General features: G+C 55.3%; 7 protein-coding genes across 7 annotated transcripts; 4 read left to right on the top strand and 3 right to left on the bottom strand.

Moving 5' to 3' along the window:
- Positions 1-1,105: 1,105 nt before the first annotated feature.
- Positions 1,106-3,269, bottom strand: JN550_000739 (uncharacterized protein; the record flags this gene model as incomplete). The annotated part of the gene is made up of 3 exons (XM_049319237.1): positions 1,106-2,442; positions 2,528-3,024; positions 3,130-3,269. The coding sequence occupies 3 exons, from the start codon at positions 3,267-3,269 to the stop codon at positions 1,106-1,108; spliced, it is 1,974 nt and encodes a 657-aa protein (XP_049178028.1).
- A 2,572-nt stretch (positions 3,270-5,841) lies between these two features.
- JN550_000738 (uncharacterized protein) lies at positions 5,842-8,358 on the top strand (the record flags this gene model as incomplete). Its single annotated transcript, XM_049319226.1, has 5 exons — positions 5,842-6,130; positions 6,277-6,485; positions 6,552-6,906; positions 6,957-7,611; positions 7,671-8,358. The coding sequence occupies 5 exons, from the start codon at positions 5,842-5,844 to the stop codon at positions 8,356-8,358; spliced, it is 2,196 nt and encodes a 731-aa protein (XP_049178027.1).
- Positions 8,359-8,976: 618 nt separating this feature from the next.
- JN550_000737 (uncharacterized protein) lies at positions 8,977-9,970 on the bottom strand (the record flags this gene model as incomplete). The annotated part of the gene is made up of 4 exons (XM_049319215.1): positions 8,977-9,261; positions 9,354-9,542; positions 9,679-9,848; positions 9,928-9,970. The coding sequence occupies 4 exons, from the start codon at positions 9,968-9,970 to the stop codon at positions 8,977-8,979; spliced, it is 687 nt and encodes a 228-aa protein (XP_049178026.1).
- A 489-nt stretch (positions 9,971-10,459) lies between these two features.
- Positions 10,460-11,479, bottom strand: JN550_000736 (uncharacterized protein; the record flags this gene model as incomplete). The annotated part of the gene is made up of 1 exon (XM_049319204.1): positions 10,460-11,479. One exon carries the CDS (start codon positions 11,477-11,479, stop codon positions 10,460-10,462), a length of 1,020 nt encoding a protein of 339 aa, XP_049178025.1.
- Positions 11,480-12,122: 643 nt separating this feature from the next.
- JN550_000735 (uncharacterized protein) lies at positions 12,123-13,489 on the top strand (the record flags this gene model as incomplete). Its single annotated transcript, XM_049319192.1, has 2 exons — positions 12,123-12,201; positions 12,273-13,489. 2 exons carry the CDS (start codon positions 12,123-12,125, stop codon positions 13,487-13,489), a joined length of 1,296 nt encoding a protein of 431 aa, XP_049178024.1.
- A 1,977-nt stretch (positions 13,490-15,466) lies between these two features.
- Positions 15,467-17,155, top strand: JN550_000734 (uncharacterized protein; the record flags this gene model as incomplete). Its single annotated transcript, XM_049319181.1, has 2 exons — positions 15,467-16,487; positions 16,557-17,155. The coding sequence occupies 2 exons, from the start codon at positions 15,467-15,469 to the stop codon at positions 17,153-17,155; spliced, it is 1,620 nt and encodes a 539-aa protein (XP_049178023.1).
- Positions 17,156-21,552: 4,397 nt separating this feature from the next.
- On the top strand, positions 21,553-23,892 carry JN550_000733 (uncharacterized protein; the record flags this gene model as incomplete). The annotated part of the gene is made up of 1 exon (XM_049319170.1): positions 21,553-23,892. One exon carries the CDS (start codon positions 21,553-21,555, stop codon positions 23,890-23,892), a length of 2,340 nt encoding a protein of 779 aa, XP_049178022.1.
- Between the last annotated feature and the right edge of the window lie 216 nt (positions 23,893-24,108).

Here is a 24,108-nt window from a genome sequence, read left to right as displayed (position 1 = left end):
GGCAACACTGTCTTCTTAATATAGTATGGCCTCGGCGTACATCCCAAGATCAAGCTATTGATGCAGCCTTCGGTGGTATGCTGATAATTCGTCATGCAGGTCCTTGACTGGCGTCATATTGATTCGTCAGAATCCTGCACCAGCTAGACTGCTATTCTTCTCATGTTTGCTTTTCCCCTCAGGTGCAGTAAACCAGGCCTCACCGACACAATGAAAACCCCCCTGTTGCAGGAGTCAAAGCCTGAGACTCAGAGTCGAGGTCCAATATGGGTATGCATTATTCCCTTTGACTGCTTCGAAGCGTTTGCCATTAGCTACCCTCAGCGCTTTGTATGCAGGCACATAAACCTGGGAGTATTGAGCGTGTTTGATTGGCTACCTGATATCATACTGGCTTTACTGTAGCTTCAAGATTATATCATACATTCGTCGACTTATTGTTGTGATACCGTCTTGGTGTTTCTAAATTTCTTACACTTGTCTAATGGTGGATAACGGGTACAATTCCTGTAGACCACTAACTATTTTGGCCCACTCTGATGCAGTCAGTCTCTTGTAATCAGCCTGGGCTACGTGGAATAACGACTTCCCAGGAGATCCCGTAGGTACAAACCCCAACCCAAACCCAAACCCAAACCCCCCCTTTTATAGCCTTATGGCCTGCAGTTCAGAGAGGAATGCTTGAATAGTTACGGCAGTGCTGGATAGAGGCAATTATTCCCGTCCCTGACCTTTGAAAACACTATATGGGCTGTATAAATAGTCTTATTATGAATAAGCTCTTAAAGTCGTTATATTTCTCCTCGGCAATACACTCATACGCAAGGCGTCTGTTTGCCCCCCTTTCCAACGTACAGTACTCAACGTCAACGGTCGCTCAATCAATCATAGCCATGGCCAATGAATACGCATAAAAGAAAGAAATAAATAAAGAGAAAGAGAACGAAATAACAATAGGAGATGGGGTGGGGGAAAATGCATCAACTGGTCGTTGACATCGTGTCCAAAGAAGATAACAAGACCAGGCATGGGTCATGGAACGGCCCTAAAACAAGATTCCGGGAAAAGGGGCGCTTCGCTTCTTTGTCCGACCTCACCTACGCCATCAACATAACATAGTCTCGTCTCTCTCCCATCCTTCCCACGTTGGGAGGTCGAATCCGTTTGGACGAGTTGCCCTTGCGTATCCAATGTCCATGCCATCAACGCTCAAAGGTTCCTTCGGCCAGCTCACAATACCTCCAAATCCCTCACTGGAAGCACGATGCATCATCTCGTCGGCAAAGAGCCAAGGGTGTAATCTCTTCATGCTCCGCAGAGCCCGACTGCCAACTTCGTCAACGCTATCACTGTGTCTCAAGTCGAAAAACGCACGGTCATGCCTCTCCCACAGATGCTCCTGGATCTCTGACCGGTAGGTGCCGAGAGATAACAAAAACATGTCGTACTGTGTGAGGCTGGTGCGGCAGATCCAGGAGCCGCCCTCGATGGCCCGACGGTAGAGTCCCGTAAGTGCAGCTACGGTGCCTAACACACCAGTGCCGTAGTCAGAGATGGGAAAGGGCGGAACGACAGGTTCCTCGAGTCCCATAAACCAGCCCTGCTCCCAGGCAACTCCCGTAACACAGTCCGCAATCTGCTGCCAACCGGGACGGGAAGCCCATTCAGCACTAGGAACGCCAGTGCCACCGAAGCAGTCTTCTGCGACGTAAACAATTCCGCGTCCACGAGTGGCTGCTTCGGCAGCGAGGGTCTCAGGAGAGTATCCAAGTGAGGCGAGGACACCCGGACGGTATCCATCAATAATGACATCTGCTGACAACAGGAGATCCTCAAAAATAGCTCGACTCTGCGCATCCTTGAGATGCAACGAAGTTGTATGTTTGCCTGTGTTCACATCAAGTTGGAAGAAAGGCACATCCGGCAGTTTCGGTGACGTGACCTTCAGAACCGAGGCGCCATGGGCCGCAAGGGAACGACCTATCGTTGGGCCAGCAATGACACGGCAGAGCTCGAGAACTCGTATTCCTGTTAGGCACTGTCGTACATCAGGTTCAGCTCCAATGTCTTGGAACGGCATAGGTGGTGTGGCTTCGCCAAGGGGCTGAATTGTGAATGGCGGAATATTTGACAGGGCCTGGCCGTGAGGTGTTTGCAAGAATTGGCTCCTTGTCAGTGCTGGTACACCTGATTGCCGAAACCTGTTGTTTCGCACTTCCAGCTCAGTAACCGTCAACTTCCTGACCGCGCTTTCAATAGTGTCGATACATTGCCGGTACTCCGTCAATTCAGGAAAAAAGGGGGGCAACCCCAACATTCGGAGGGTGGTGCTCGCCTCCAGGGAGCCATGGATATGATAGTATTCACCAGGAATGCGTGTTTCGTAAAGATTGGCCGACAGGCGTCTGTAGAGGTCGGATTGGGCTTGGTTGAGGTCGGTGTCTGTGCCTGAGGATCAGCTACAGATGAAAATAGCAAGCGTGCTTGATCTACCAACCAGGAAGCCGATACTTAATTTTCGTGTGACCTTTGCCCATGCCATCCAGGGTGGTCAGGTACGCAGACATCAAGAAACCGGTCACTCTCCCTACATCTACTTTGACATCCCTTGGCTGCTGCCCATGCCGTAGATCGATGATGGCTGCTGCAGCACATCCCTCTAAAGCTTTGAGTGCCGAGCCTGATTCTTGCTCTTTCAAGGGGCAGGGGAAACATATTGTATCTTGATTGGGATTTGAGGCAGAAAAAGTGACATTGCTCATATGTTTCCGAACCTGGAGTGGGAGCTCTGATTTGCAAGCTGACACAAGGGCTTCAAGGGCAACATAGGCTCCATCGACTACAGAGTAGCCATTAGAGCTATTAGCACCAGCATTCTCCTCCCATGGTTTGACGACCATAGTGACAGCCGAGTGTGGCGAGCCGCTGCTCGCAAAGCGGTAAGTTATATTGGTCGTTTCTGGGAGGCGATAGGCTCCCATCAGAACAGCAGAAAGTATCTGCGCGCCACTGAAGCCCCAACAACTAGGACATCAGGGTTTTAAGGTTGGAACAGAATCATCGAGGAAATAAAGCAGAATATTACTACCTGCCATACAGAAACGACCGCATTTCTAAGATGAGATGAACCACATTCCGGATACCGAGCGGTCCAAACTGTCAGATGATTCCCGTGCTTCATAGCCGGTAAAGGTGGCAGAGCCGAGCGTAAATGTTGATCCCTCCTGTGGATATGGGCACCCATGGTTTCGGTAAGGCAAGGGGTTCATGTTGCTGAGCTCGCCATCAGAACCATCACAGGCTAGTTAGTATGTGGGAGACCCGGGTCCCGTTCCAGGTGAGGAGATTTTGGGGTTTCGAACCCGGTGTAAGCGTCATGTGATGGAGACAATCCGGCTCTATTCAGAGTTAAGTGTCGCATTGACTCTACCGTACCAAACGCGGACTCAACCTTGGCGCGGAGAGAAGGTCCCGTTTCTTGTGGGTCAACTCCCAGAGCCTCAACTTCCACAGACCATAGCCCTGGCATCTCAATGCAAATCTTGACGCGTATCAGCCCGATTCTAAGTCAAGAGATCAGGAAATGGAGCGATTGCATCATGCAAAACATGTTCCTTCTTGTGCCATGATCAATTGTTGCGAAATTGCTCGCGGTACCAACCATGGGATATCCACGCTGGCAATGACTGCCGCCATGTCGACGGTGTGTCGACACCGCCTCGCATTCTGCAACCGAGCTTGGATGCAAAGTCGTTCTAGTGACAGGCTGCAGCTAGAACCCTGGATGACGCATGCAGTACGACGAGAATAAAGGGCCTTTTAAGAATGTGAGCTGCCAAAGGAGGGTCGGCTCGCTGTATCAGCCTCCACGACGAATAGGTGCAGGATCCGAGGCGAGGACCAGGATCCAGCTGCATGTCCACATGCCTTCAGTCGATTAACCTTCGAGCTTGTGCTGGGCTTGTTGATTAGACTAGAAATCAGTTCGCACTACTTCCCAGGCCGTTCACGTGGTCCCCGTGAGAATAATATAGGACAGATGATGTAGAGCGAAGTTGAACAACTCTGCCACGAGATATATGACCGGAGCTCGGGTGATAAATTGCCATTCGAGAGGATTGTGATTGATTGAGACATTGGTGCCCAGGTGCACCATCCGATCCTTGTCTCCCAGGGTCCCCCACCTGGGCCAAGTATAGTGACCCCGCCCAGGCTCGATAGCCAACTCGCAAGCCAGGCACCTTGGGGCTCCGTCAGGTCCAAGATCTGGGGATCATGGTCATTTCTCACTTTTGTGGATATCTTCATCCTTGTTGGGAATCAGTAGAGGGTTTAGAGTTTCGGTAGTCGTGGAGGGAAAAGAACAGGCGCTCACTAATTAGGACGAGACGCTGAATATATCAACTCTATCGAGGCCCGGCCCGTCTGTCATGCGCCTGCATCACTCTTACACATTCCCAAACCCAGCGCCTGTCCGCCCAACGTGCTTGCTGCCAAAGTAGCGCCACCCTCTCTGCCAAAGCGTCCCAATGAGGGCCATCTCGATTGCTCCAGGACGTCAGCGCGCCAATCATGAGCCATGTTGAAGCTTGCTTTCTTTTCCAATCGCCTCTGGCCCAGCGGAAGCCAAACACGGTCTCGCCTGTCGAGCGAGGCGGCAGACAGCTTGAAGTCAACTGCCCTTGCATTTTATGGCACATTTAGGTTGCTCGAGGCGTCTTTCATATCTGCAAACCTTCCCGCATCCGATGCAGTTCGGCTACTTTCTCACTTTTGTTTCTTATTTCTCATCATCGCAGTCATCAGTCTTGCTTCGAGAGGATTACCTAGCTCCATTTTCTCACTAAGGTGTCTCTCCAAGGCACGAGGCAGGGCGAGTAAGGACCCTCTGGCCTTGTCCGCCTTGGCCTCCCGAGTTATCCGTCTCGTCGGTTTGGCATTGCGTAGGCTCGTCAGCAGCTCCGCCCCACCGTCTCCTATACCGCCCGTCGGCAGGACAGTAGCTACATGAGCGCTCCTGAGCAATAGAGCTGATCCTGACTGAGCCCCATCCCGTTCTCCTTCCGATAGGGCTTAGTGGTTTCCGCATCCGAGGCCGACCTCCTGGTCCACCCCGTGAGCCGGCGACGTCCCACTATTTTCCAATCGCGAACCCGGCTTCAACGTTGTCCTGTGGCTATAGCATCGGATGGCGGATGTGACCCGAGGGCACCAGTGGCTGAAAGCATCATGACCCGACCCAAGGTCGATCCCGACAAGAGACAACGGACCGCTTGCGCTTGCGATAGTTGCAAGCGCCGTAAGCAAAAGGTAGTTCTTCTGTTTTATTACAAGTCAGTTCTGATTCTCATCTGGTTTCCCAAATAAAATCATTGAATCTGCTTGACCTTCCCAAGAGCGACGTGTTTGAGTGCTCTTGTAAACGGGAAGAGTTGGACACAAATTGGATCCCAGTCATTGTGTTGCTATCATCCCCAAGATGTCGCGAGGAAAGAAATCCTGTGATGCGGCTAGTCAACTCCGTTCCGAAAGTTCACATTGTCTCACCGAAGGTCGCAACTGTGTAGCCATCCACAGCGACTTTGAGCTATGCGAATTTTCCGGCCCACGATACTATACCCATCCACCCGACGCAATATATTACAGTCATCTTTCGACGTGGTAGTACGTTCCACCTGGTGCTGACAGTATACTCCTCAGTGCAACGGACTCAACCCGTGCAACACTTGTGTAAAGCGACACCTACAATGTGTGTACACGCCAGCACCATTGAGTTCGGACTCTAGTCACAGTCCCATCGAGTCGCCAACCAAACGGAGACACCTTGATTCGTCGCCGCCAATGGCGCTGAACACAGGTTTCGACAATATCAAGAATCGTCCCTCGCACACTCAAATTCAAATGGCAAATTTAAAGCTGTGGAATTCTGCAGAGGCCCCTGGGCTGGCGCATACCAGGTCTGAGATCTCCCAGCACCCTGTGGCTGAACAACGGCCTCCTGTCCGGCAACGAAACAGCGGCGGGGGTGACTCGGACTCCCGGTCGAGGATGAGCAACACCAGTGGTCCTGCCGAAGAGGCGGAAGCCTATTCCATACAGAGAATGCTTCAAGACTCTACTGGTAGGTTATGTAAGTGAAGCTCAACTTCCTCTCTTACTTGTGTTGATCGCCATAACAAAAAGCGGAGGGTTGCTGCTGTGGTCACAATCATCCGGATCAGGTCATTTTATAATGGAAAACTGCATCTACAGCCGCGACTAACACTTCTTGTACAGTGTACGTGGGCGACTCGGCCACTCTGTCGTACTTGCAACTGATCCGGATGCTCGTGGAGAGTATTGCTGGCAAATCCCGATTCACCATGGATCCGAAACGACATATGATCATGGAGGCCAGAATTGAGCCTCCACCGAGCAATATGGCGATTGGAGTATTACCAGAGAGGCGAACGGCAGACGTCTTGATCGAGGCATATTTCGTGAATGTAGGCTTGTGTCACTGCTCATACCACCCCGTTGTCCCTGACCACTGACACTTTGACTTGCTTCAGACAACAGGTCTCGTCGAGGTTTTTGACCGGAAAACATTTCTCGACCAAGTAGACCAATGCTACAACGATCCACTCACTGTCGATCCCTCCGTCCTGTGTCAACTCAACCTTGTCTTCGCGATCGGCCTGGTTTTGTGTAGACCAGATCCTCGTAGTGAGGAGGAGGCCATCGTCAAGAAACTATGTGCGAACAAGGACATCAACCGCGCTGAGGTCTTCTTCCGAAATGCCAAAAGTTTAGCCGATCCGGTTTCGGGATTCGAAGATGCTGACTTCTGGTCGGTACAAGCACTGCTCCTGATGGCGTTATATATGTTGTCGGTGTCAAAAAGAAATGCAGCGTATGCATATTATGGTGAGTAACGACATATTATACAGCATGTTACGATACTGACACTTAACCAGGCATGGCCGTGAGATCGGCATTTGCACTCGGCCTGCATCGAGAGGAGGATGCTCTTATTTTCAGCAAGACAGAGATCAAAGTGCGCAGAAACCTCTGGAGAGCTCTGTTCGTGCTCGATCGATTCCTGTCAGCTTCACTCGGGAGGCCTACAGCCATCTCTGAGGATGATTGCTCCGAGCATGCCTTGGATGCGCCAGAGACTTCCTTTGACACAGAAGCAGACAAAATTGCCTCTGCAGCTCTGGATGCCGCAGTGAGAACGTGCCGCGTCATTGGAGCCACTTTGAAACAGGTATATTCGAAGAGGAAGATATCGACCACGGTAGCGCAGCAAATTGCGTCGCAGCTCGAAGGATGGAATCAGTCTCTTCACCAATCTCTTCATTGGAAGCGGGCGTTAGACTCGTCTATTCCAGCAAGCCACGGCATCGCCATCTTGCATATCAACCTGTTGCATTGCCATTCTATCATACTCTTGACACGTCCCTTCTTCTTATATATACTCAAAGCAGGTGTGACCCACAAGCCCTCTCGCCTAAGCCAGAGAATGGAGAGCTTTGCCCAAACATGTGTTGAGGCTGCTCAGCACACCCTAGCCGTCGCAAAAGCCGCGATGGACGGAAAATACCTACCCCAGTGTAATCCATTTGTCATGTGAGTGGCTCTCCACCCCTACGATGTCTCCTGAGGGCCAATGGACTGATAGTACATAGATACTTCGTATTTGCCGCCGGATTGATTGTTCTAAGTAACGAGTTCGCATCACTGTACCACAACCCGGACGCAGATCTGGCCATCAGCAGTTGTATTTCCATTCTGACATACTGCGCCGAACACGACCCCCAGGCAGAACGAGTCTCGTTCATCGTGGAGGCTTTCCACGAGGCAAACCTGAGCAGGTCAGTATCGGCCAGGAAAATCTCCTTCCCCGGCCGCAAGGTCCCCATCATCACGCCGACCTCAAGCAACCCCCAGCACGACCCAATGGCCCACTTCTTCGCTCGCAGCCACGACAGCCCAGTGCAGCAGCAACCCACGCTTGCGCCCATTGTCAAGAATGAGCGGCCGCTCCTGTCGACCGCTCATACCATCCCGGTACCCGCCTTGGTCTCCTCGGTCCTTCAGCAACCGAGCCCGGACGCCACGGGGTCTTCCCCGGTGAACACGGCGCTGCCCTCGGGCATGCCGGGCATGGACGCCTTGCACGCAGCGGAGGCCGAGTTCGACTTCGACAGCCTGTGGCCGACGTGGCATGCGTCCAGCGGGCCCATGGCAATATCGCATCATGTCGAGTCCACCAACTACGGCAACTACTCGCTAGGCCCTCATCCCATCGCCCTCGGTTCCGTCCTGGCTGCGAACGTCCCCGTGCCTATATACCCAGCTGGCGATTTCCGATAGCACAACGTTTTGATTGTTCCACTTCGTTTGTATAATGTGAAGCATTTTCTAATACGGCATCATCTTCAAATTCAAAAATAAAACTTGCGCAGGAGCAGGAAAGGGGTACATGGTTACAGGGCAAGGACATAGGCAAGGAGAACATGGCATACATCGGGATATATATCGGCGTAGGGTCGGTTCAGATCTGGCATGGATTCGACTGAACGTGGAGAAAAGGGGCGTTGATACCCTCGGGGATTTTCCAAAGTCAGCATTGCTTTTTTTTTTTTGGTTCTCCCTCGGATGAGCAGGCTTTCTCATCTCCTCTATACCGGTTGTCGCCTCATTGGTATGGGCAACGATGTGGAGAGTGAAGTATGCAGTGGATCGGCCCGTCGCTTATAACTCATCTCGATTCTCGAGGTGACATGGGGCTCATCCATATTCGCGGGAACCAACAGTCCCGCAAGGCATCTATCTGCTTTTCAGATTACGGATGCTTATTAAATTGACATTCAACCGATCCTCTGTGCTGCCCGTCTGGCAATGTGAGAGAGAACAATGAGCATGCGCCGTCACTTTTACCACTACCCACGACCAAGCCAGATAACCAACGTAGCTCCCGTCTTGCGTAGTTCACGCCTCTTCTGTCTGTTTACCCTGCCCCATCTCCTTTTCCTTCTCCTCCACCGCCAGCCTCGCCAGCTTCTCCTTCTCCTTGACCTCTTGCTTATACGCCACCCAGTCGTCGCTTCGCGGGTATGGGACCTCCGGGACGTCAACGCCCAGGAACTCGCACAGCGGACCCCATCCGCTGCCCGTCTTGTACTCGAGGAATCTCCTGCCCTTTGCCGCCTCCCGCACGACCTCGTTCTGCCTCCGGTACGCCTCGCGGCCGTACGTTGGAAAGTCGTCTTTCCACTGTTCCTCCGGGCATTCTCCACTGTCAGACGAGAGCACGCAAGATGGTGTTTGGGGCGGGGGTTCCCTGTCTCGGGGATGGGATGGCTTACGCAATGGGTATGATACTTGGCCGCCAGCGAGGGGTTCTTGCGCGGCGCGTGGAGGTGCGCGTGGACGAGCGTGGACATCATGCTGGCGTACCAGGCGTCCTCGCCGCGCGTCGTCAGGATGACGGCCGCCTCGGGATACGCGGTGAGCAGCTCGTTCGGGAAGATGGCCGCCGGGTAGTCGGCCACGGCCTATATCGAAAAAGGAGCGGAATATCAGCAGGGACTATCAGACGTCTCGAGACTGGAACTGTGTGTGGAGAAGCGCAAATGACCTGGAGGGAAAGGCTGAAAGGGAAAATAGACAGCGAGCGTCTAGAAAGAATACCTCGTAGCCGGCGAAGAGCTCGTCGAACTGCTCGCGTCCGGACGGCGTCCCCTTTCCCTCGTACTTGGCCTCGATGGCCTTGATCCAGGCCACCTGCTGTTTGTTCTTGGCAACCTCACGCATATGGTATGTGGGCGTGATATCAAGCTCGGCCAAAGCGCCGGCCAGGGCTGGAACGCTGCGTCAGTCGAGATCTCAAAGTTGGCCTGGATTGGCTGTTGCTGTTCACGGGGGTCCTCATTCACTTACACTGAGTCCCTGTGCGGGGCATACCCAATACCAGCACTTTCATCTTGACTCCTGGCGATAGTGGTGCGATCGGAATTTACGGGTTTGAGTTTATAGGCCAAGTGGAATATATTTATCTTGTCGAAATGTATATACCGCAATCACAACGAATTGAGTTATAATCACACGACGTTGTTGATACTTTGAAGCAGTTGGCCGGGTTCGCCCGACTCAATCCATGTCTATCCGGCCTTTCAAGTGATTTTTTCTGCAGCTTACGCTTAGCCCTAAGGCAGCCAAAGACCTATTATATTGGATCTTGAATGATCCTGAATAACATCCGCAGATACATAGAGCTCACTATGAACCAGTGCTCTGAGGATAAGCTCATCGTTGTAGACACCCGCAAGGTGACATGCATGCGCATCACAATCTGGTTGATTGCCGCAGTTTCCCCGTAGGACTGGCCCGTCTATTACAACAATGGTCTTTGAGAAGAGCAACTAGTGTACAATATACCATACAGTCGCCATCGCTGGTACAATGCAGGGCGTTATGCCTTGCGAAGTAGCATGGGCGTCCCCTTCTCGTCTGGCTCAATTCTCACCAATCGATCCAATGCTCGGCCCTCCTCGAAGACGTAGCCGTCCTGCAAGTCCAGCTTGTACTTCTTGCCCTTGACTTCTATGGGGACAAAACCCTCCCCAGTCAGGCCTTTCCGTATGCTGGAGAAGATGGTGGACACGGCCCATTTTGCGTCCCGGAATGGTATCGTCATGCGATGCTCGTCGTCGTACTCCTTCTGAGCCTTCTTGCGCTCGGCCCATTCCCGTCTCATGCGTAGTTGCTCGATCTGCGTGGGCGGCGGCTTGGGCTCGAACATCCTTGCGCGTAACACAATGTCCCGAGGCTCGACTATCTCCTTCTTGAACGGCATGCCGGGGATAGGGGTGAGTCTCCTTGAAACCACCTCGACTTGCACCTTGGCGGGCCCTCTCGCGCCGGTGGCCGACTTGGAGGCAGCTTCGGCGGCAGCGGGAAGGATCCTGATGCTACGCACAATGCTGGAGGGGTACAGGAGGAAGTTGGTACCCAGGATGGCGAGCATGACGCCGACGGCGCCGAAGGCGTAGGCAGTCCACTCGGGGACGCCTTGCGGGATGTTGAAGACATTGAAGTAGACGTCCAGCGAGGCGGCGCCCAAGCAGACAAAACCGGCAGCGAAACTCGAGGCTATGAAGAGCTTCTGCGGCGCCCCTTCGTAGAGGACGGTGCCGAGCGGGTTTTGCGCCAGCTTCTGCTCGTACGAAGTGGTTGCGGCCGGTCTTGGTGACTGCGCCGCGACTCTAGCAGTAGCTTTGAGGGCCTGGGGAGAAGGCTTGGCCTTGATCTGCGCTCCCAGGACTCGCCCGGTCGTGAAAAGCCGAATCGAGGGTCGCAGCGTCGACGATGGAAGGCATGGGGACCGGCTAGCCGTGAAGAAGGACGGCCGGGCGGCCGGCTGCAGCGAGCTCCTGATCAGGAGAACGACGGGGTGGGTGAAGCCCCGACATTTTGAGGCCGGAATCGCCATCGGGAGACGCAGAAGGCCAGAGACTGTAGGACGCGCGCTCGAGGTGGGTTGGAGGCGCAATGGCGTTCTCAGGCTCTGGGCTTCCCGGGATGCGACAGCTTCACGCGGCCGGGGAGCTCCAAAATTATTCGACTGACTGGCGACCTCAGCGCCGGCCGATTCCCACCGGCCACCTGCAGCCCTCCTCCCAAGTCAGCGGGCTTGTCCAAGTGAACTGCGACCGGGTCGGCCAAACGTAACAGCGACACCGCCCAGTGGCCAGTCAGGGCCAGTCAGGGCCAGTCAGCAGTCCAGTTGGGTTCGATCGACCCTGGACTGACAGGGCTGACAGCGGTTGAGCGCGCAGGCCACAGGCAGCGGAGGACAGGCGAGAAGAAGGTCCGATAGCGCCGGAAAAGGCCGGGCTGCCCCGGGGGGCTCACAGCGGTGGTTTTGACTGGCCCAAGGGACCAAAACACCCCCAACCAAAGCGCTGGGGCGGGTTGGGAGCTAACTGCCCTGGACGCTAGAGCTAACTGGCGCGCGCATTTGCAGGGGCACTGGCTTGGCTTGGCCAGGCCTGCATCCCAACGCCTAAAAAAGCTCAATTGAGCTTCATCCCCCCCCCATTCCAGCCTGCCCTCCACGACATCTGGCCGAAACCATGGCTTCCTTTGCGACGGCGTGTCGCCTGTCCGCCCGGCTGGCAAGCCGACGAGTCGCCCAAGATGCCTCAGTCAGAGGTATGGCTGCCATCCCTCCCCCTGGGCCCCTGGGTCCCTGGGTCGCGCCGCATGCTAACTCGCACCGCCAGGTCTGCGGACGTCCGCCGCCTCGCGGGCTGCCCAGAACTTCACCATGCCCGCCCTGTCCCCGACCATGACCGAGGGCAACATCGCCACGTGGAAGGTCAAGGAGGGCGACGAGTTCGCCGCCGGTGACGTGCTGCTCGAGATCGAGACCGACAAGGCCTCCATGGACGTCGAGGCGCAGGACGACGGCATCATGATGAAGATCTTCGCCGCCGACGGCAGCAAGGCCGTCCAGGTCGGAACCCGCATTGGTGTTCTGGCCGAGCCCGGCGACGACATCAGCTCCCTCGAGATCCCCGCCGACGAGTCCAAGTCCGCCCAGCAGGGCGCCAAGAAGGAAGAGGCACCCTCCCAGTCTGGAGCGCCCAGCGAGGCCGCTCCCCAGAAGAAGGCCGCCGACCCCAGCAAGAGGAAGACCTCTGGCCAGAAGGCACCGCCCCAGAAGTACCCCCTGTACCCCTCGGTCGAGCACCTGGTCAAGGAACACAAGCTCGACGAGGCCGCCCTCAGCGAGATCACCCCGACCGGTCCCCAAGGCCGGCTCCTGAAGGGCGATGTGTTGGCCTACCTGGGCTCCATCACCGAGAGCCGCCCGGCCGACATCAAGAAGCGCTTCGATCACAACTCCCACCTGGATTTGAGCAACATCAAGATTGCCGCGCCAGCTGCACCGCCCAAGGCCCAGAAGGCCGCCGCCCCTGAGGCTCCCGTCCCCGAGGACCTTCTGGTCGTTCTCCCTATCTCGCTGGCATCCGTCATCGAGACCCAGAAGAAGATCGAGGCTTCGCTGGGTACTTTCCTGCCCCTGTCGACATTTGTCGCCCGTGCCGCCGAAGTGGCCAACGACGAGCTGCCTCTGCCCTCCAACTACAAGCCAAGCGCAAACGAGCTGTTCAACCAGGTGCTAGGGCTGGACAAGGTCGACCCCAAGGTGTCCCGCGGCCTTTACATACCACAGATCACGGCAGTGCCGCCGACGTCGTTCACCGGCGTCGCCCCCAAGCCGAAGCCCTCCAAGGTGGACATTATCGACCTGCTGTCCGGATCCCCCAAGAAGAGCGCAAAGCCCGCCGCCCAATCCCTGGGTCAGCCCGGCATCTCGGCAGGCACCAACACCTTTAGTCTGAAGGTCCCCAAGAGCGAGGAGAAGAGGGCACAGGTCTTCCTGGCGAGGCTGAAGACGGTGCTCGAGCAGGACCCGGGCAGACTGGTGTTGTGAGGACCGCTTGTGACTAGAATTACTGTAAATTTATAAGGGTCGGAATACCAAAGAGGGCAATGCGAATAGAATAAACATCATTGATTCATCATTACTGTCTATTCGTGACGAAAGACGCTGCCGAAACCTAGGACACGAAGCGTTGCATGTTGTGTGCTAATTCATTCTCGTTCGTCTATCCGTCTAGAGACCTTTATCAAGTAGTAGACGAACTAGGTTCCATAGGCATGACTGCCTACTCTTTTACAGATCCAGGTAGAGCGGATACCGGTTCCGAGAAGCGACGTTGGCTGGCTCTGCACGTTGCGGCGTGTAAGCCAGGGAGAGGCAAGCCCTTTGTGGGGATTAAAACTGCAGTGCAATCCTGACGGTCATAACGACCAGGGGCATCCCTTTCGTGATGGTTAAAATTGCAGTGGAATCTTCAAGGATGACATTGTCCACGACTGATTATGCCTGTCTGGGCTTAAATCCATCCGCGCCATGCAGCTACATTAAAATATAGGCATGCAACGATACTTGGCATGACCAGAAAAGAAGATATTGCCGTGCCCAATGCCTCTGCTGGTCTGCGGCGTGCCAGTCCTTTCTGGGGTCCTTCCACAGCGCGTGCACACCAAGCGAGGTACCCTTGAGTCTTGTCCGGAGACGGATCCAGCTGATTGCTAAGGTGTATCCTCGGCCCCTTGACTTCGGGGTCGCCCATCATTTCCTCAAGGCTTTGTAGGCATAGTTTCTGTTGAACATAAAATTGCCACGGTGATCGCAGTATAGTATTGTGTCCGTTCGGATCTCGGTTGGTGCTAGCTCTTTCCACACTTCCGTAGGAATGAAGACCCCTTACCTGTGGCTGAAACAGTTAGTATCAAAAGGGCAGGCTTCTTTGAAAGCATACCAGAGATTGTCCGTCTCCAGATTGGTATCAATGTCTTGGTCTGAGTCTTCTCCAGAGCTGCCTCCCTGGGTTTCAGTCTCTATTGGCGGCTGATTACCCACCGGCGAGTCAAGTCCCCGTACGTGATGTTGCCCGAAGCAGAGTCTCTTGCTTAAGTGATGGTAATAATGTGGGACGCCCAGATGCGCCAGTGTCAGATTGAGGTAGGCAGAGCAGCTTCCGATTTCAAAGGAGCATGATACTTAAACAATCGGAAGTGGTTTCGGTGTCCGATGATGGCTACTGAAATCGCTATGTTACTTGTCTATGTTTGACGCAATAGTCTATGTCAAGCATCTATATCTACGAGAAAATTGAAGAAACATGAAGTTTGCGAGTAATCTTATTACAAAGAGCGCATGCCATGCTATGTGGCAAGATTTCCACTGAGCCACTCTAGATTCTCCGATTCATACAAGATGACAAAGGTCATGAAGTTCTAGTCATATATTCATGCACATCGATGCTCCGTTCATTGTGATCTTGATAGAACTTCTCCGTCTTACACCAATAGCCACTTTTTTATGGGACTTGTTTCTCAGGACTGGAAACTTAGGCGGACGAAATGTTTGTCTGTCGTGAAACCGCGCACACAACACATTTAGGCTTCCTTTGTTGTTGCCTGAACTTTGAAACGTAGATATGCACGAAGCCTTTCGACATGTATTTCTCAAAGTAGTCGCCGGAGGCATCGAGGCATAGGGCCCTTGATGATTCTGCGCCAAAGTGTGACCACGTCAATACTAGTTCTACTAGGCTGGGATGCCAGCCAATAACGTTCCGCCATTGTTCCGCCACTGACTTAATTCGGTCATAGGTCGCTGGTGCCTGCGGGTAGGCTACCTTATAGGGCAACGACAATCACAGAAGCTGAGGTCAAGGAGGCCTCAGCCCGTTCATTTATCAACTCTCAGATCTGCTCAAGATTCTCCATCATTTTACCACTTACAACCCCATAAACAACCTCGGACTTAATTTTACTGCAGAATATTCGGCAACCTTGGTTCTCAAACCCCCACAAGCAACTTGAACACCCCACCAATATGGTTCTCACAAACACCATCCCGCTCGCCCAGCAGGTAGACATCCTGCAAGAAGCCAACACAGGATCCCGGGAACCTCTCCCGCAATCCAGACAGCTGACCGTCGACCTGCCACCCTCCAGCACATCCGATCAAGCCGGCGCAGATTCCATACGGATCAACCATGGCAGCACGGAGGGAGCCCTGGTCATCGAGCTCAACCGCACCATCCGGGTCCCGGACAACAAGGACACCAACATGCTGCCGCCCGGCCTGGGCCACTTCCCGCTCTTCAAGGTGCAGGACTACGCGTCGCGCATGCCGGACGACATGGCGGCCAAGGGCGGACTGTTCTTCCCCATGTACCAGCGCGAGGCCATGTGGATCAACTTCCGGGCGCGGGCGCCGTTCGCGCTCAAGATCTACGTGGGCGGCGTCAACGCCGTGTCGGGTCTGCCGATGGAGGAGAACGAGCGGACGCAGCAGAAGCGCCTGCGCATGCTGAAGGACGGCAAGCCCATCCAGGACTACATGGTCGTGCCGGGCCAGCGCTGGCTGGACGGCATCGTCAGCGAGGACGGCAAGATCCGCCAGTTCGTCGCCAAGCCCAAGGGCTCCGGCTTCTCGGTCGAAGTCCAGGTCACGGGCGAGGAGAAGGTCGGCGGCATCCAGGTTGAGGTCATCCCCGTCAAGTACGAGGTCCCGGAGGAAGTGGACGTGCGGTACGAGAACAAGAAGCACCAGGTCATCAAGAGAACCCTGAACTTTGCCGCAAAGGGGTTGGATGCGCAGAGCAGTCTATTCGACCTGAGAAAGGTGCTGCGGGATGAATTCGACGTCGCCATCCAGGACCAACACCTTGAGGTGCAACCCTACGACCCGCAAATTCAAGGTGACATCAGTACCATGGGAGACTCGGCCAAGACGGTCAAGCTAGGCGGGCTTTACCTCAAGTCCAGTTCCCTCTTGAGGCTCTCCCATGTCGAACCGATTGCCCCGGCCGGCCAATTCAGGACCATGGCTTCCATGCAGAGCATGCCATGTAAGTGTGTCCCTTTCCCGAGCTTGCATAGCCCATCAATGTTGGAAGTGAAGCTAACATCTGCCACAGTCGCTGGGGCGATGCTCGCATCCGCACCACCTCCCGCGGCACCAATGATGAAATGCGCAATGACTTCGTCCTCCGGCTTCGGCGCCGGCGCCGGCGCCGGCAATCCCTTTTCCCCCGTGGCCAGGGATCGAAGGTCGGCACCTCGCGGCGCCGCCCCGAAGCGCCGGGTCAAGGAGCTGGGCCTGGCGGCGGGCGGGCTGATCCAGCAGACGATCGAGCCGGACCCGCACCCGGCGGGCGTGTGGGACACGGCGGCGGCGATCCTGCTCAACCTGCAGATCCTGGACTCGGAGGCGTTCGCCGAGGTGACGGGCGCGCCGCCGCCGCCGACGCCCATCGACGCCCAGACGTACGCCACCCACGGCTTCCCCTTCTTCGAGGTCTGGGGCGAGGAGAAGACGGGCGTCCGGGGCGACTTTGGCGAGGTCCGCAGCGTCGCGCAGATCGAGGCGGCCCAGGCCCGCGAGAGGGGCGAAACCGCCGAGGACGAAGAGCCGAGCGTGCCGCAGAAGGTGCGCGTCATTGGCAGGTTCACGACGACGTTCCGGCCCGTCGAGGTGCTGAAGAAGGAGCTGGAGGGCTTGAAATTGGATGAGTGATGGCTGGGCCCCCGGGATCCGAAGAGGTACTAGAGAGATGGAAATTCGGTTCCTTCCCGACAAGGAAGGCCATCAGCCCCGTCCATGTCGAGGGAAAGCCATGTAAGCAGGAGTGCTATTTTCGTGGACTGGATGGAATCAATAGGATTGTGTCTCGGTGACCGCAAGTATGCTTTAATAGCTCGGGACAGGGCTGGGTTTGTAAGATAGGTCACCTAATGGTACAGGCACTGTCTCCTGAATGTAACAACAAAGTAAAGAAGCCTTGATATGTCCTTATTGGGGGAGCATTCCCACACGTTTAGTGTGATTTCAACATGTTATAAATCCGAGTAGTCCAATCTAAGCCCAGAGATGGCGCCATTCGTATCTCGCAGGGCAAAGGTTGCTCTAGACAGTTACAAGATCGCCATACCATGTGGCCGGCCATTGAAGAGAAGCATGAATTGAACGAGCATAATGGTTGATACAACTCGTTCATACGCGTTGAACAATGTGGTAGGTCAACCAGGATGCTTTCGCGCATGCGATGATATAGCTGAAGGAAACGATCTACAAGGTCTTCAGATTACGATGCCCCAAACCACCCTTATTCCGAAGGGCAGGTGCTGGGCCTAATAATTGATCGTTTCGTTCTGTAAGTCGACTTCGGTGACGTATCAGCTATATGGAGATCCTTGCCCAAGGACCACTGCCGCCGGTCATATAACCATCTCACACGATGATGCGCACGTTGGTTTGTCCGTGTACCACATGCCAAGCTCCCGGGACGGATCGAGTCGAGACTATTCAAAAAACACACTGAGTTGCGAACCTCGAAGCGCCAGCGAGTGAGCTGCCCTCGATAAGACCTGCACCGTCCTTTGCTTACGTGAGGCCTTTGAGCTACCCAATCATGCTACGGAGGTGCCATGACCTCGGCCTTGTTCGGCGTTGGCGGCACTCGTGGCAGGCTGGAAAAGCAAACTTTGTGCAGAATTGCCCGGAGTGGCTGTCGATGATGGCCCGCTCCGCGTACTACGGTTGCCTGCAGTGTTTGTGACGGCAGATGGAGAACTGGCTTGCCCATCTTATGTAGCTTGCGAGAAAACTATTGAATATTCTGACCGCAGCAGTGAGTGACGTCGGATAGCCGCATCGGCACTTGATGCCAATCTTGGGGGTTCAAGCTTGGCCATCAAACTCTAATCATCACTACGATTTGACACGCTTGGCTTGCGTAGTCAAGAACCGCAAAAGCTTGTAACGGATTGACACGCGGTCTTCGAGATCGATCCGCGATTCCGATATGCTTGGGTTGCAACGCCCCGTTGCGCCGAATTGGATGCCATTGTCCGTTACGGCATTATCCGGAAGGACGTTTTCTTTTGCTTTTATGAGACTCCCGCAGGACCACCTCAACAGAGAACCTGTGTTTCAACACACATGTCAGGCCCCCCCTTGCAACAATGACGAACCTGAGAATTGCGTGGAGGATTCTGTTTCCACGGTGTTGTTTCTTTCGCAACTCCCGAGACGTGATCTGCGGCAGGCCTCTTGAGGCTTTTTCGAGACGCTCAGGAATTGGGATGCCAAGGGATTCTCACGGGCAATAAGCTTTGCCAAGCGCCAAGGTCAGCTGGCCATGGCGGCTGTGCAAGACAAGCACACTTGGCGATGCCAACCGAACGGTTAGACAAGACGGCGTCGTGTGCACACGCTGAAGAAAAAAAACCGGTGCGGGGCTGCTGACGCCGTACCACAAACGGTTCCTGGCACAGCAGCGAAGGAAGTCAAACCGGTGATGGCATTTCGTCGTTGGCGGTTCCTGACGATGCCGTCGCTGGGACGAGAGTTGCGCATGAGCCGCACAGAGGTATCGAAACCCGCTTTTCAGTATCCGCCTTTTTATCCGCCGATCTGTTCTGGCCCGGGGGGCAGCGAGACGCGTAGGGATTTTTCTTGATTTCGCTTTTCCGCCTCCGGATGACCCTTGCCATGCTGCCATCTGCGATGTATGGATGAAAAGATACTACTGCCCCCACGCATGTCACTACCACACTCATGTACCGCAATACCCAATTTCCAGCCTGTAAGCTTGCAGGGACCCCCTCCTCCGACACCAACCACATCAGTCGGCTCCGACACTAAAGTGTGTGTTCCTGTTGCGTGCGGTCCGCACGACGGGAGATCCGGACAGTCATCAACTCTGGATTCGAAAGCGTTTCAACTCGCGACAAAGAGACACGCCGTTACAAAAATAGCAATATTCGTCCAAACATGCTTCCAAGCTGTGTCGGATCGGCCACTAGGGCAGATGGGAATGGGTTCCTTGGGACCGGACTGTGACTTTCGCGGCCGTCCCTCAGCAAATTGCAGCTAAGAGAGTCCATACTGGTTTGCATTGTAGCCACCGGGTCATCAGATTACACTTTCGGCGAAGGCTGCCTTCATTGGCCAAGGCCAGTTCCCAGAGTGGTTTGGGTTGGATTCGCCCGCTCGCGTCCCAGCGCACTGTGTCTCCCATGCGGGCTTGCTCACCTCTGCGTTCTTATTGGGCTCCCTTTCTGGGCAGGTGGCCGGTACAGTCATGTGGGCGCCATGCACTCTGGCATCAATAAGCTTATTTGGCATCTCGCGCCGCAGTATTGGGCAATTCAGGTTCCGTGTAGCCGGCGTCTGCGATGGTTGAGGAACTTCGCATTCCAACTTTGGGGTGTCGTCTGGAAGCCGGGCGGGCGGTGGTTGGTCAGAGCCAAAAAGGCGACACCTAACCGAGTCCGCGTGCTGCATTGCGCTGCAGGCCCAAACAGGAAACGGGTGCAGGTTCGCATGGGAAATGGGTGAGGGACGGATGAATCAATAACAGAGAGCCATGCCCCGAGTCTGCCCGAAACAGTCCCCATTGTCGCACATGAACGAGGAAAGCAACATTGTTCAAGCAACCCCGGCAATTATAGGTCCAAACCCGACGTGTCTCTCCAGTGTAAGTGACAACAGGCACCAGAACACTCCATGTACCATACGATGCTCATCCACACCGCGCACCAAGCTTCTGTCACTCACGTGTAGATACGTACCTAGCTTGCCTAGGTATGCAGAAACAGTGCTATGGTAGACCTCTACTATGGTATGGCTGATCGACGTCGTTCTTGCTTTGGTCAATTGCAGTCGCTATAACTCGCCTGGTGCAGCATCGTAGTTGGAATAGTATGCACTCTGTAGGCGACGAGGGTAGCATTGTGCTACACAGCCACCACCAGGACACCGTGTCGCCACTGCCCATGCACGTTGACCCCGAAGTCCAATGCCGCTGTGCGGACGTGTCTGCTGTCGTAGAGGCCCCACACGGTCGGTCGGTGCCCATTTACCGTTAGCCTGTGGATATTTCAAAACACTTTCGAGACGGACACAGAGCCAGCTAACGCTCAAGATGGCGAGGAAGGGAACAGAGCGCAGCAAGCCAGCAAGCCAGCAAGCCAACCAGCCCAGGTGCGCGGCGAGCAACAACGGCAATGTATTGAGCACGGAGGGGGGAACTGGGAACATCTGGGCGCACCTCTACTATGTAGCTGATATCCTGGACATCTGCAGATCCGAGGCCACATTCGCACACACACGCACACAATCCCACGACCTAGAAAGCGTCCAGAAAGGCGGGTTAGCAGGATTCGAGTTGCATCGGGTGCCGCCTGCTGGGTGGGCTGGTGTGGTGCGTGTGGTGCGTGTTTGGTTCAGCGCAGACAACCACCCCAGGGCCCCCCCCCTTGCCCCCTCAACCCTTCCCCCCCGGCTAACCCATCGCCCGCCGCTAAACAGCTAGCGCACACTTCGTCAGATGGCTCTTCTACCCGTTGGAGACTAGCGTTCGTTATCGCTGGGCTGGACCCCCCGGCCCTGCGCGACCCAGCGCCGTTTCCCCCCAAGAGTCCCCAAGAGTTTCCCCCGGCTGCCACTGGGTGCACGACTGCAGCCCATATTCCCCCCCATCCGGCACCCCGACTCTCGCTACTTCTCGTTCCCAGAAATCTCTCGGCGCCCAGACATTCGACTTCCATACCACGAACGCCATCCCCGCCGTGCAACTCGTCCGCTGACGACGACCCATCGAGAAATTCCAATTGCGACAAGTACGAGTCGCGTGTTGTGGCTGGAGAATTGCGAGCCCGCGAGTTTTCCTGGCGCTGCCGTTGAACCACGGGTCGAGAGCGTCGGGTACCGGCGTCAGATTCGATCGACTCGACGGCCCCCTCGAGCACACGACGACCACCCCGAAGACTTGGCCGTCTTCCACCGACGACATCCCGCGAAATCGCCCTTCGAGGGCCTGGTGGTCTCATGGCGAGTGCCTCCAGATAGCGGTTTTATCGCCCCAACGTCGTCGCATAGCGGCAGGCCGCTCCGCTCGCCCAGGCAGCATGAAGGCGCCACGGCACTCGAGCGCGACCGCGGCCGTCGCGCCCAGGTCAGACGGCGACCTCAGCTGCTCGTCCATCAACCTACCCGTCGACGGCGTCCTGACCCTGAGCGATGGCCAGGTCATCAAGCTGACTGCCGACGCTTCCTTCCAGCCCTCCTGCGCCGATGCTCTGCAGGCCAAGCCTGTCATCATTGGAAACACGGGCGTCACCATCGACCAAACCGTGGCACCCGCCACCGGGTCTTCCTCGACGTCTTCCTCGTCTTCTGGCTCTGGCATTCAGCTCTCGGATTTTCGCGACCCCTTCTACGCCTCTACGTTTCCGCAATGCTACGCGCTTGCGGCCACCACCATCATCGCCTACACGCTGGTCATTATGCTCTTCATTGCGCCGAGATCCTTTCTTGACGGTGGCGTCGTTGTGCTAGGACGTCGCGGATTCACAAATGGACCTTCGAACGGTGTTAGCATCGGAGGACGGCCGTGGCTTCAGAAGGTTGCTGCCTTGACGGTTGCCATCTCTCTGACGATCGCCACGGCCGATACTTTCCGCGTGGCTGAGGATCAATATGCCGATGGTATTCAGAACGCCCAAGCTCTCCAGGACGAAGTCCTCAACGGCACGCAGCTGAAGATCATCCGACTCATCTCGGACACGTTTCTCTGGCTTGCCCAAGCCCAGACCCTGATCCGTCTCTTCCCTCGCCAGAGGGAAAAGATCATTATCAAGTGGACCGCCTTTTCCTTGATCACTCTGGATGTCATATTTGGGGCCCTCAATAGCTTCTTATATGATGGCCCCGGCAATGCCAGGCCGCGTAATTTCACAGACGCGGTACCGGCTCTGAGCTATTTATTCCAACTTTCCCTAGGCCTCTTATACGCTGCCTGGGTTATCTATTACTCCTTGATGAAGAAGCGTTACGCATACTTCCATCCATTGATGAAGAACATCAGCCTGATGGCCGTGCTATCGATTATCTCGCTACTTGTGCCAGTTGTCTTCTTCATCCTCGATATTTCGAAACCGGACTTTACTGGATGGGGTGATTACGTCCGCTGGGTGGGCGCGGCGGCCGCAAGTGTTGTTGTGTGGGAATGGGTTGAGCGAATTGAGGCCTTGGAAAGAGAAGAGAAGAAGGATGGTATTTTAGGCCGGGAGGTGTTCGATGGGGATGAGATGATGGATGCTTCGAATTCAGACCTTCCTTGGCCGAGGCGGCGTAGGACTAAGAAGAAGGATGAGGACGACAACAACAACAATGATGGCGGAGAGAGCGGCCGCGGAGGAAGCCAGCAAACCTCGTCCACTCATGGACGCGGTAACATGTGGCCAGCGATGTCTTCCATCGCTAGTCGATATATGTCACGATCCGGGAGCAATTTGGACACAAGGGAGCAACGGGCCAACAACGCAGCTCCCGCCGCCAGCAAATCCGGACCCCGGCTCCTGCAGCCGCCTTTGTGGATATCTCGCCCGCCTCCAGCAGCCACGCCCATCAGCAGAACGGATACGGCGAGCGCCGACAGCACGGTCTACGCTGTGCGCTATCAGCCCTTGACAGAGACCACTTCACGGACAACAGACGACAGACTGGGACGCCCAGTATCGAGAAGCAACAGCAGAGCATCTTCTCATCCCAGAGAGCGCTCTCCAAGCCCGTCAGCACGCGCCGAGGCCATACCACCATCTTCGAAGCCCGATGAAGACGATGCCAAACCGAGCAGGTGGCGGTCGTTGACAAAGTTTCGACCTGGCGTCAACGGGCCCCCTGCAGAAGTTGCGCCGCACACCAACAAACCATCAGCACCCAGGCGTGAGTATGAAAACCGAGGCTGGATGGACATCCGGGAACGCATGGAAGACTTTGCCGCTACGCAGGCTGAGAGGATACGGGAGAAAATGCGCCCAACCCCAGACACGGAGAGCCTCGAGGTGGTGGTGATTCCGCCGCCCCCACGCCGCGGTGCAGCTCTCGCCCAACTTATGGAAGAAGAGCAGCAACCACAAGCTGGTGCTCCTAGTGCACCAGCTGCCGGCGGTAGTACGGCAACAGGATCGAGCAATGCGTCCAGGGCGGTCCCGTTCCCAACGATAGACACCCGAGCCTACAGCAACACGTCAAACATGTCGGGCCCAACACTGAGCCCAACGCAAAGGAATGACACCTTCCCACTCACATCGGCCAGGCGAGACAGTGCTGTCTCGCCCACCTCACCCCGAGTGCGAAACCCCGCGGGGGAGAGGAGCAATGCCTCACCAGTGTCTCCGCTTTCGCCATCAGCTCCGAGGCGGCCCGTAGATGACATCTTCGGAGGTGGCACTGCACCGTCCTGAGACTGGGAGACCTTTGATCTTTCATGGGTAGTCATTCCTGCATTCAATCATTAGCGTGGCGCTCGGATAAAACACAGCATTCTCATTTTCGGGTTTTTGTCTTCGGATTCTGGCTTCATTCAGCCGGATCATGTCTGACGAAATGGGTTATTAAAAAGCGGATCATAGGGGATTTATTTTATTAAGGATATCACTCGGGGGCGCAGCCTGGTATAT

Source organism: Neoarthrinium moseri (assembly GCF_022829205.1).
Source record: "Neoarthrinium moseri strain CBS 164.80 chromosome Unknown scaffold1_Wmoseri_CBS_16480, whole genome shotgun sequence".
NCBI classification, from domain to species: domain Eukaryota; kingdom Fungi; phylum Ascomycota; class Sordariomycetes; order Amphisphaeriales; family Apiosporaceae; genus Neoarthrinium; species Neoarthrinium moseri.
The sequence above is the reverse complement of the archived record's forward strand: the minus strand, read 5'-3'. Positions and strand labels throughout refer to the sequence as shown.